This window comes from Pterocles gutturalis, unplaced genomic scaffold (genome assembly GCF_000699245.1).
Source record: "Pterocles gutturalis isolate BGI_N339 unplaced genomic scaffold, ASM69924v1 scaffold16055, whole genome shotgun sequence".
NCBI classification, from domain to species: Eukaryota; Metazoa; Chordata; class Aves; order Pterocliformes; family Pteroclidae; genus Pterocles; species Pterocles gutturalis.
This window is the reverse complement of record NW_010146136.1, coordinates 28,998-39,728: the sequence shown is the minus strand read 5'-3', so window position 1 is coordinate 39,728 and position 10,731 is coordinate 28,998. Positions and strand designations below refer to the sequence as shown.

The window sequence follows — 10,731 nt, the reverse complement described above, 5'->3', positions numbered from 1 at the left end:
CAGCTGTCGGGATACCGAGCGGGTGGGGGCCGCCCGACTGCTTTTTACGCTGCTTTTACCGTGTAAGACTGGTCCCTCGCCGGCTCCTTCCCGGGTCGGATTCCGGGCGGAAAGGAGGCCCCTGGGGGGGTCTGGTGTGGGAAGGGCTTGGACACATGCCTTAACTTTCCCGGTTTATAACTGTTTTGGGTTTGTTTTTTTTTTTAAACCCCTTTGGACATGCCCGCTTTCTGTAGGTGCTGGCACACCTCAAACTTTCAGTTAGCTACGGCTGCAAGAATGGTAACTTTAAAATCCGCAGTTAATCCTTGTTCCTTCGGCCTCTGCTGTCGCCATGGGCAGCCTGGGGCTCTGCGGTGGCGTCCACCTTCACACTGATCTCTCTGTGGGGTTTTACCCGCTCTGGTGCTCAGTTGTGGTGTGTTTACCCCGCCACCATTGCTGAGACTCTGCGTGTGTTGTGTTCGTTTCATTGCCCTCCTCGTTTCCCGCTCGCTCGTTCCTGCCTGCAACAGGCCCAGGTGCCTGGTGTGGGTTAGAACCTCACCCTGGCTAACGGCATCGCCCCTCGGAGCGTGCTGCCAGCAAGGCTGCAAGGCAGCAGTAAGCGTGGCTCAGCGCTGCAGATCTTCGTGGGCAGGACAGGGTTTTGCGCCAGAGGCACGTGTGGTAACGATGGATGGTGCTGCTCAGCAGATGGACTTGAGGCCTGGCACCTGGTGGCAGGATGGGGATGCGTGTGGTTATCGCAACACACTGGCATGCCTTTCCAGAAAGTTGTTGCTGGTGAAGGAGGTGGGATCTCTAGTCAGGCTTTGGATAAAGTAGGATTTAGAGGTTTCTGCTCCCAGGTACCTTTCCGCCTGCACTCAGGAATGAGTGCCTTGTTCCTGTTGAAAGATGCCCACGGTTGTGAAAGTGTGACAGGGCAGGGCAGGGTGGGCAGAGCTGCTTCCTCTGGCATGGCCTCAGCTTCCTAAGCCACAGGCTATGCCTTTGTCTCTGAATTTCATTACCACCGTTGTCTACAACTGTCTACAGTTTCACTGCCATGGACTTCTAGTCCATGAATTTTATTTTTTTGGGGAGGTAAATCCCATATGCTTCAACCTCCAAGTCATCTTCTGGCAATATATTCCAGTTTAATTATGCATAAAGTACTTTGCTTCTTCAGACCTTCTACCTGGGATTTAATTTTATGCCCTTTTCTGATCCTTATGTTGTGGAACATAGAGAATTTGCAGCTGCCAGTTTTCCATGTCCAAGCCACTCATAACTTTACAGAGCAAATCACACCAGTTCTCTCTCTTCCAGCTTGCATAGTTTTATTTAGTCTTTCTACATGTGAAAGGTATTCCAGGTCGTTGAACATTTGTGCTGCCCTTTTCCTTACTTTTTTTTAGGTTGGTTTTGTTATTCTGCAATAGAGAACCCAGAATTACATGCAGCAGTCAGGGTATGATCGCACGGTACAGATGTATACCATGGTACAATTATGCCCATCTCTTGTCTTTATCCATTTTTAGTTATTGCTAACATTCATTTTGCTTCTCTGACCTTCACAAACCCAGAGCCAAACTTTTTGTCAAACTGCTCACGGTGACTCCAGGTGTCTTTTCTGAGTGGCAGCCGATTTAGGATCTCTTGTGGCTGTGTAGTCCTCTTCCACATGCAGTATTTGGCATTTATCAGGAGTTCATTTGTCTTTATATTACCTGGTGTCTAAGAATTGTGAGATCTTTCACAGTCCACTTTTTGAATACTCTTGGCCATTTTTTCATTTTGATGTAAACCGTCTTGTATAAATTATATATGAATGTGTTCATGAGAACCAGCCACTCTTACTGGTGGACTCTTTTTCATTTCAGTCTTGAAATACTGCAAATTGTAAATAAGACTAAATACTTATATAAAGACTAGTAGGACTGAAAATTTATAATATTTGTTTTCTTTAAGAGGTTTGGTGAAGAATATGGCCAGATGCTTTTTGAGATTTGAGACTGCTATGTTGACCAGCTCACTAGTGTCTGCAAGCTTATTGACTTTCCAGTGAACCTGAGGAAATATGCGCAGTATTGGGTTTGCGTGGCAAGGTTTTGTTAGCAAGGGGCCACAGGGATGGCTTCTGTGAGAAGCTGCTAGAATCTTCCCCTATGTCCAACAAAGCCAATGCCAGCCAGCTCAGAGGTGGACCCAGCGCTGGCCAAAGCTGAGCCCATCAGTGACAGTGGTAGCGCCTCTGTGATAACATTTAAGAAGTGGGGGAAAAAAAAAACAACTAGGCAACAACCTGCAGCTGAAGAGGTGAGTGAGAATATGTGAGAGAAGCAGCCCTGTGGACACCAAGGTCAGTGCAGAAGGAGGGGAGGAGGTGCTCCAGGCGCTGGAGCAGAGGAGCAGAGATTCCCCTGCAACCCGTGGTGCAGCCCATGGTGAGGCAGCTGTGCCCCTGCAGCCATGGAGGTAACGAGGGAGCAGAGAACACCTGCAGCCCGGGGAGGACCCCACACCGGAGCAGGTGTGTGCCTTAAGGAAGCTGTGACCCCATGGGAAGCCCACACTGGAGCAGGCTCCTGGCAGACCTGTGGCCCAGTGGAGAGAGGAGCCCAGGCTGGAGCAGGTTTGCTGGCAGCACTTGTGACCCTGTGGGGGACCCACGCTGGAGCAGTCTGTGCCTAAAGGACTGCACCCCATGGAAGGGACCCATGCTGGAACAGTTTGTGAAGAACTGTGGCCTGTGGGAAGGACTCACATTGGAGAAGTTTGTGAAGGACTGTCTGCTGTGGGAGGGACCACGTGCTGGAACAGGGGAAGAGCATGAGGAGTCTTCCACCTGGGAAGGAAGAAGCGGCAGAGATAACTTGATGAACTGACCACAACCCCCATTCCCCTTTCCCCTGTGCCACTGCGGGGGAAGAGGTAGAGAAAATTAGGAGTGAAGTTGAGCCTGGAAAGAAGAGAGGGGTGGGGTGAAAGTGATTTTAGATTTGTTTTTATTTCTTATTACGCTACTCTGATTTGATTGGTAATAAATTAATTTCCCCAAGTCAAGTCTGTTTTGCCCATGACAGTAATTGGCAAAATGATCTCCCTGTGCTTATCTTGACCCATGAGTCTTTTGTTGTATTTTCTTACCCCCGGCCAGTTAAGAAGGGGAAGGATGGAGCATCTTGGTGGGCACCAGTTGCTTAAGAGAACATGGCATCTGTATGCAAAAATAGCATCTAGGGCTACCAAGTATTTCCATATTTGATCTTCTGGACAGAAATATGTGGTGCATAACTAGGAAGCGCAGAGCTTTCCAAAAATCACCAAGCACATAGCACAGGTATGTGGAGTGCTAACAGGAAGCCAGGAACTTACTGTTTGTTCACAAACGCAGAGTAAGCCAAAGCAGTGCTTTTTGGAAGAACTGGCTTGCTGCTTTGGTGAGCAGCTCTGGCATGAATGAAGCCTCATGCTTGGGTTTAGGTTTACAGTGTATGATGGACTTGTCTCCGTGTGCTCTATCAAAGTGTTTGATGTTACTACTGAAGTCATTGTTTGGTAGCCTCAGTTGGGATACTTTTACATGCATATATATTTCAGGCAGTCCTTCTACTAGGACAGTGTTTCCAGGCAAAATAATATGCATTTAGAAAATGTATGCAGGCAATACCCATTACCCAGATGAACCTGGCGGCAAAATTCAGAGAAGTGTGTTTATAAAAATGTTAAGAAGTTAGTGAAAGTGTGCTGTTAGTACTCTGGGAGCCACACATCTGAGAAGTATGTTATTTAGTGCCAAGTGCCAAAGAAATGAATGAGGTGTATCAAAAGGAATTTTATTTTCTTTATAGAGCTTTTATAGTGTTAGCCAAAAGTTCAACAGTCAAAACCACATGGAAGATCAAGAAACGGTAGAAATGTTTAGTAGGAGAGCGTGAAAGAGGCATTCACATTGGAGAGACTGTGGTCATTTATTATCATTATTGGACTAATTTCTTAGCATTGCAGACAAGTAATATTTGGTCGAGTGCCACAAGGAACAGCAAATACCACATCATAGGAGTACACACTGCTGTTTCCTAGAAGTTGTAATAGTCTTTATGTAACTTTTTTCAGAACTTCAAAATGCCTCATTTCCTGACAGCTGTTCCTATTTTCAGTAATTGTTGGAACATTTTTGCACATTCAAATATGCATTCATATATTCTGAACTATATTAAAATGCTTTATAACTCATTTGCCTTTTTGAAGTTGCTTTTTAGCAATATCTACATTGAAGCTTTTAGGCAATCAGCTGAATAATGTAGCCTGGTTATTTCTTTATCAGGTTTGAATTCATATTTAGGAAAGTGACTCCTTGCTTGAGCTGTAGGATTTTCTTTGCACTGTATGTCAAGTTAATGAAATTTAGGCTTTCACCTATACTTAATCACATACATACTAATGCATAGAAAAGTTAAGATTATGAGCGGATAGCAAACTATAATTTGTGGGGAGTGTCAGTATTACAGTTCCTTGCCATTGTACACCACACTGGAAGAGCATGATTTTCTTCCTTACTTCCGTATATAATCTTTTCTGTACAGCTTTAAAGACATAACCATCTGGGAAAAATCTTCTTGAACACTACCTTCAACTGTGTGATATAGCAGTCTCACTGAGCTCTTAAACATGAAGAATCAAAATGTACAATCACCAGTTCTCAGAGTTTTCTGCATAATCTGCTTTTGGTAGCTGTGAAAAGATTTTTCTTAAACAGCACCCTCAGGTATTGAAGGATGCTGTTGATATAGACCAGCCAGAAGCAGTTTTTTACCACCTTACACTTTCAAAAGCTTGCATTTTTGTTGTGCTCATGTTTGTATCACTTTTGTTTTCTTGACAAAAATGTTCAGGTGTTCTTTGATGTGAAGATTGGAGACAAAGATGTTGGCAGAATTGTAATTGGATTGTTTGGAAAAGTTGTCCCAAAGACTGTGGAGAACTTCATTGTGCTGGCAACTGGAGAAGTATGTTTGCGGTTTTCTTCTACTGTGTACTCAAGTTTCAATTGGGAAGTAAATATTTGTTTAATGCTGTTTCAGTTGTGAACTGCTTGATCTTAATTCAGTGGAGCCTGTGCAAGAGTGCCATCCCCAAGGTTGTGCACTGGTGTGTGTCTTCTCAGGTCCTTGGGGCTTGGTTCATGAGATGTAATTACGAGATGTTGGTGTTACCACCTCAGTCTGTCCCTGCCATGCAGATCTAGCATGTAGAGGTACTGTGGTCAGATACCAGTCAAATAAAGACATGTCTTTGAGCCCTGGAATAATACCTGCTCTGTGGCAGTGCAGCCCAGCTGCGTTCACCTGCATCTTAGTTTGTTTCTTGCCAGTATTTGTCTGCAGTGGTGGTGTTTTCTGTGAAATCTGTCCATACACCACATGTGTATTTCCATATGACTGTGTAGAGCTGGATGTGATGTTCATTTAAAGAATTATTTCATTTTCTTAGAGAGGATATGGATACAAAGGAAGTAAATTTCATCGTGTGATCAAAGACTTCATGATTCAAGGAGGAGACTTTACAGCTGGAGATGGATCAGGAGGTAACATGCTTAGTATCTTCCAGGTTCCCTTTTCTTTCTTCAAATATCTGCTGAAAAGATGGGGAAAACAACATATTCCCTTATTCTTTCAGTTCACATAAATGTAAAAAAACCCAACACTTGTTTTAGAGCATCTAAGCACTTTTCCAAGCAGCACCTTCCCTATGAGGACAGGCTGAAAGAATTGGGGTTGTTCAGCCTGGAGAAAAGAAGGCTCCGAGGAGACTTAATAGCGGCCTTCCAGCAGCTGAAGTGGGCCTACAGGAGAGATGGGGAGGCACTCTTTATCAGGGAGTGTAGTGAGAGGACAAGGGATAATGGGTATAAGCTGAAAGAGGGTAGATTTAGACTAGACATTAGGAAGAAGTTTTTCACTGTGAGGGTGGTGAGGCACTGGAACAGGTTGCCCAGGGAAGGTGTGGATGCCCCATCCCTGGAGGTGTTCAAGGCCAGGCTGGATGAGGCTTTGAGCAACCTGGTCTAGTGGAAGGTGTCCCTGCCCATGGCAGGGGGGTTGGAACTCGATGATCTCTAAGGTCGCTTCTAACCCAAACCAGTCTATGATTCTATGATCTTGGAACATAAGCTGCAATTATTTGCATTGCCTGATTATGTGTAGAGCTTCCTTTGTCCTCAGTTTTTGCAGATAGCTCTTTTCTGTCTGTGACCTATCCCCATCTGAGAAGCATGGCTTTGTGCGGTGGCCTGGAGCCACGTGACCACCTGAGCTGCTCCTACAAAGTACTCTCTCCAAAAGATGGATGTCTCCACCCTTCCCCTGCTCTCGCGTTGCAACAGCACTCCTTTCCTGAGGCACTCGTTGATTGCATGTATATGTCAAACAGTTCAAGTCGTCCAGCAGAAAACTGATCTGTGACGGAACAGTGAAAGCACATACAGGGAAGGCAGGTAGGGAAGGAGCAGGCTGTCCCCACTGCCCTCAGCTCAGCCAGTTCTGTGGAACCTTCTGAAATGTGCTATGGGAGGGAATTTCAAAACAGGGGTAGAGAAATTCCGAAATTAGGGTCATGCCCTTCCCTCTTTTTTGCTCTTACTAAATTTAAAACTATAAAGTTACTGGTGTGAGTTCTGGTTGTGTGTATCGCTTCTCCGTCCTGAGCCTCCAGAAGACCAGTTCAGCCGATTAAGGAGGGCAATCCCAGTGCAGCATCTCTTGCATTGCATGCATTTTGGCTTCTGATTTCTTCTTCCTCTATGTGCACATTCTTCACTTTCTACAATTTGCACTGTCTGCACAAAATGTTAGTGATTTCCCCATTGGGACAGAATGGAAAACACACATTCCTTCTCCTTGCAGTGAACAGTGGGGAAGGCTAAAATACCAAAGACACAGTTTTAGCATTAAAGGTAGGCAGTGTTTGTTTGCCTGCTAATACTGTCTGTTGGGATAGAATCTGGTGGTGTGTTGGAAGCAGTGTCCCCATTGTGCTAAGCACTGTACAAATAAAGAATGAGACAGCCAGCCTTCTCGATGTTCAAAGTGATGGTGTTTTAAACGTGATTCAAAGGTTTTCTCTTTTGAACTATTTTAGAAACATCAAAATCCTTATGTAATGTTTGTATAGAGCCACACTGAGTCTTTTAGGCTAGCTGCCACTAGGTCTTTATATATTTCTAAACATGTCTAAAGCAATTTCTTATTAGGAGGAAAGAGCTGTAGAAGTAAGGACTAAAATTGTCACAAAACATGGCAACCTTATTTTTTGTGGCCATAATTACATAATTTAAATTTGTTGAACAGGGTGAAGCATACTTTTGTTCAGTGGTGTACGTAACCAGGACCTTTGAAGGTATTCAGCTTGCTTGTTAAAGGGTAAAGCATCATCAGCTTTAAATATTCGATCCTTATATGTGGTGGTTTAGCTTATCTTTACACACAAAGTGCTTTTAGTTATGGAATCAAGTGATGATGGAGCAGTGATGTTGATATGCTTGCTCAAACAATGAATCTTAAAGTCCTGAATGTATACTTTGTTTTCCCTGTTTTTGAACAAAAGGAGCAGGGGGGAAGGAGTTTGCTTGATTTTTTTTTTTTTTAAAGTTTGCTTTCTTATTTTGTGTCATAGGAAGAAGCATCTATGGAGAAAGGTTTCCAGATGAGAACTTCAAGCTCAAACACTATGGAATTGGATGGGTTAGCATGGCTAATTCTGGCCCAGACACCAATGGATCCCAGTTCTTCATCAGTGTGACAAAGCCTTCCTGGTTAGATGGAAAACATGTAGTATTTGGCAAAGTCCTTGATGGAATGGTAAGCTAAAAGTAGTGGCAAGATTAATTCAAGAAAATCTGGACAAATTCTGCCGTGTTACATCTGTATTAGTGTAACTAACACCATTGTGGTTCAAAACAATTGTTTATCTAATATGTACATGGTAGAAAATGATAGTGAAGACCCTGGAGCTGGATGGTTTGGAGCTGAAACAGCAAATGGGGACTGCAGAAATGGAAACTTAAATTGTGCCCTTGGCTTTCACAGCTCTTGTTTCAGACCACTACCCACTGAATCAACACTGACACCTTTGCAGATTACAAATGGAATAAGTTCAGGTCCCCCTTTCACTAATATTGTTAGCCATCAAATAATTGTATTTCTACAAGCTAAAATCAGATTCTGTAGCATGTGCTAGTTATGGGTAAAACTTTCACTGTGACGCTTTTTAGAAGTATGTGAATGTAAAATATACAAACATAGATCTGTTTAAAAAGAAAAAAAATCTAGTTAATTCCCTTAAACTATACACAGCTGCAAAACTGATCAAATATATCTCATTGCAAGGGCCAACTAGAATTTAAGTTTAAAAATGGTAGTTCCAGCTGATCATATTTTTAGTAGTCTGGTTCTCCTTTTAAACTATTCAATTTAATTTGTGTTTTGAAATGAATGGGGGAAACACGAAACCTCATCAGAACACTTGCCTCCTGTTCCCACTTTCTTACTGAATTCTCATGAGCTACAGTAGTAGCTAAGAATTCTTGAGGACTTAGACCAAGTTTTAGTTCAGTTAGATTAATAAACAAATATCCAAAGCCAGGTAGTCAATATTCCTAACTGAACTTTGTCCTTTAAAAATGCTACCTTAATTAGTTGTCTAGTGTGAGGCTGGTAGTCTGTCTGTACCTAACTGGAGGGCATGGTACCACACTTAAAATGTGCGTGGGTCTTATACTAGAGGTAAAAGCAGTCATCAGATTTGTTGAAGCACAGTTGCACTGTATGATTAGAAAAATAATCACTGCTTATATTTTGTGAGCTCTGGATTATTCACTTGCTGCTCATAGACTGCAGATAAGACCCTGTACATTCTAGGTTGATCAGCTGAAGATATTTCACTTGCCCCTTTATAATATTTTAGTTGGCTGAAAGTTTTTATAGAAGGGCAAACAGCATTCCACGTGCTTCTGTCAACTATGGGTGGGTTGCAGAGTGGCACAACTGTTATTGTGGACAAAAAAAGTCTGCAGGAACTTAAGAGGGTAAAGGTCTTTGCTCAGAAGTTGCTTAATAAATAGTAATGCTAGGAGCACTTTATTTTTTACCACTTGGGCCATTGGAGTTTCCTTGGCTAAACTGCACTGTTTGTTTGTTTGTTTGTTTGAACAGTCTGTGGTGCACTCAATAGAACTGCAGCAGACAGATGAACATGACCGGCCCCTTCAAGACTGTGTGATTGTGAACAGTGGCAAAATAGCTGTAAAAGAACCATTTGTAGTTGAAGTAGGCGACTGGTGAGACCAACAGTCAGAATGGAAACTAAAACTTCATCATGTTTCTTCAATGCATGTTTTTGACTGATCCCAACTGTCCACTGAATTTTCTCCTCAAAACATATGAGACTATGTTTAGACAATACTTATAATTTGGCAAATACATAAAAGATAGGACCATTTCTATAACAACTTGATGGAGCTGTCACTCCTTGAAATTCAAGACATATCCCACTAAATCCTAGATTTTGCAGAAAAAGTCTTTCATTAAAGATTTCAGAAGTACTTCTATTTTTTCAAGGATTTAAATACAGTATTGTTCTTTGGAAATTTTTGCAATATATGTTTCTGCCTTTTCAACTGAAAATACTATTTTCTGTAACAGGATCAGCATTTTTTAAAAATGGGAAAAAAAGTAAAACACAAGCATTTTGAATAAATAAACTTTGATTTCAAATAAATATGTGATGAAGAGGTTTTTTTTTAATTTCCCCCTCCAAAGGCCTTTTTTTCTCACCTCAGTTGATTCTGCTAAATAGGCAAGGGGTCCTGCTTTCCAGGAAATAAGGTTGTAAGGTTAGAGCAGGGATGGTAAATTTCTCTAATCTTAATGTGTCAGGTGAAGTCTCTGTTGTCTTTCAAAAAAGGATAGTATTCAGATACAATCCTGTAATAAAGAAGGAGTGGCTCTGTCTATTGTTAAATAAGATAAGCAGTTTGATTAAAACAGAAGAGTCCTTGTTTTACAGCACAGTGAATTTTGTAACACCTAGGTAATGTTATTTATGATAAAGCTCAGAGGCTTTTTCTTGCAGTGTTGCTGTATGTCAGAGATGCAACTTTACGTTCATTATTTTTGTAATGCTGCTTAAGTAATGCTTAAGCTGACAATTTAAATGATAGCTTTTAAACAAGGTCAGCATAAAGTACCGTGTAGAGAAAGCTGTGTGCGTTAGGTTCCTTAATGAGTTACATAGTACTGCACAGGAAAGAGATGTGGATTTTTTGTGTTCAGTTTACAGTGTTTTAGAATTGAAGACAGAAGAGCTGATGCCAAGATCTGATGCTCATCCATCTGCACTGTAGTCAGCACACCACTTCTTACCTTTGTAGTGACTAGTTTCCTGAAGGGGGTCCTGGAGCCCATGTGAGGTATCCAAACTTCAGGGGAAGAGCAAGTACCACAGCATGGAGCTTGTAGGTACCTAGTGGCACCCCCCCTTGCAAGGAAATAGGAAAATGCTGTGGCCAGGGGTTTACCTCAGGTTCTCCTGACAGGTCATTTGTAGTTATAGAGGTGCTTGTGCACCATCCGCAGTTCTGGGGCCTCTACTGAGGGTAAATACTGATGCTTTTTTTCAGAGATCTGTGAAAGGATTACTGTCCTCTTTAAAACAGAGCTAAAGGAGAATTTGTGGAGGGCCTCT

The 10,731-nt window shown here is 42.4% G+C and overlaps 1 protein-coding gene across 1 annotated transcript; it reads left to right on the top strand.

Annotated features, from left to right (window-relative positions):
* Positions 1 to 675: 675 nt before the first annotated feature.
* Positions 676 to 9,761, top strand: LOC104460472 (peptidyl-prolyl cis-trans isomerase C-like). Its single transcript, XM_010085630.1, has 5 exons — positions 676 to 795; positions 4,824 to 4,997; positions 5,482 to 5,575; positions 7,663 to 7,847; positions 9,201 to 9,761. Exons 1-5 carry the CDS (start codon positions 676 to 678, stop codon positions 9,327 to 9,329), a joined length of 702 nt encoding a protein of 233 aa, XP_010083932.1. The 3' UTR covers positions 9,330 to 9,761.
* The last annotated feature ends 970 nt before the right edge of the window (positions 9,762 to 10,731 follow it).

Excerpts from the sequence above, each read along its gene's own strand:
- LOC104460472 (XM_010085630.1), top strand. The coding sequence starts at position 676 with ATGGATGGTGCTGCTCAGCAGATGGACTTGAGGCCTGGCACCTGGTGG. Across the intron at positions 796-4,823 it reads AGTTGTTGCTGGTGAAGGAG|CTTGCATTTTTGTTGTGCTC; the intron begins GTGGGATCTCTA and ends CACTTTCAAAAG. Across the intron at positions 4,998-5,481 it reads TTGTGCTGGCAACTGGAGAA|AGAGGATATGGATACAAAGG; the intron begins GTATGTTTGCGG and ends TCATTTTCTTAG.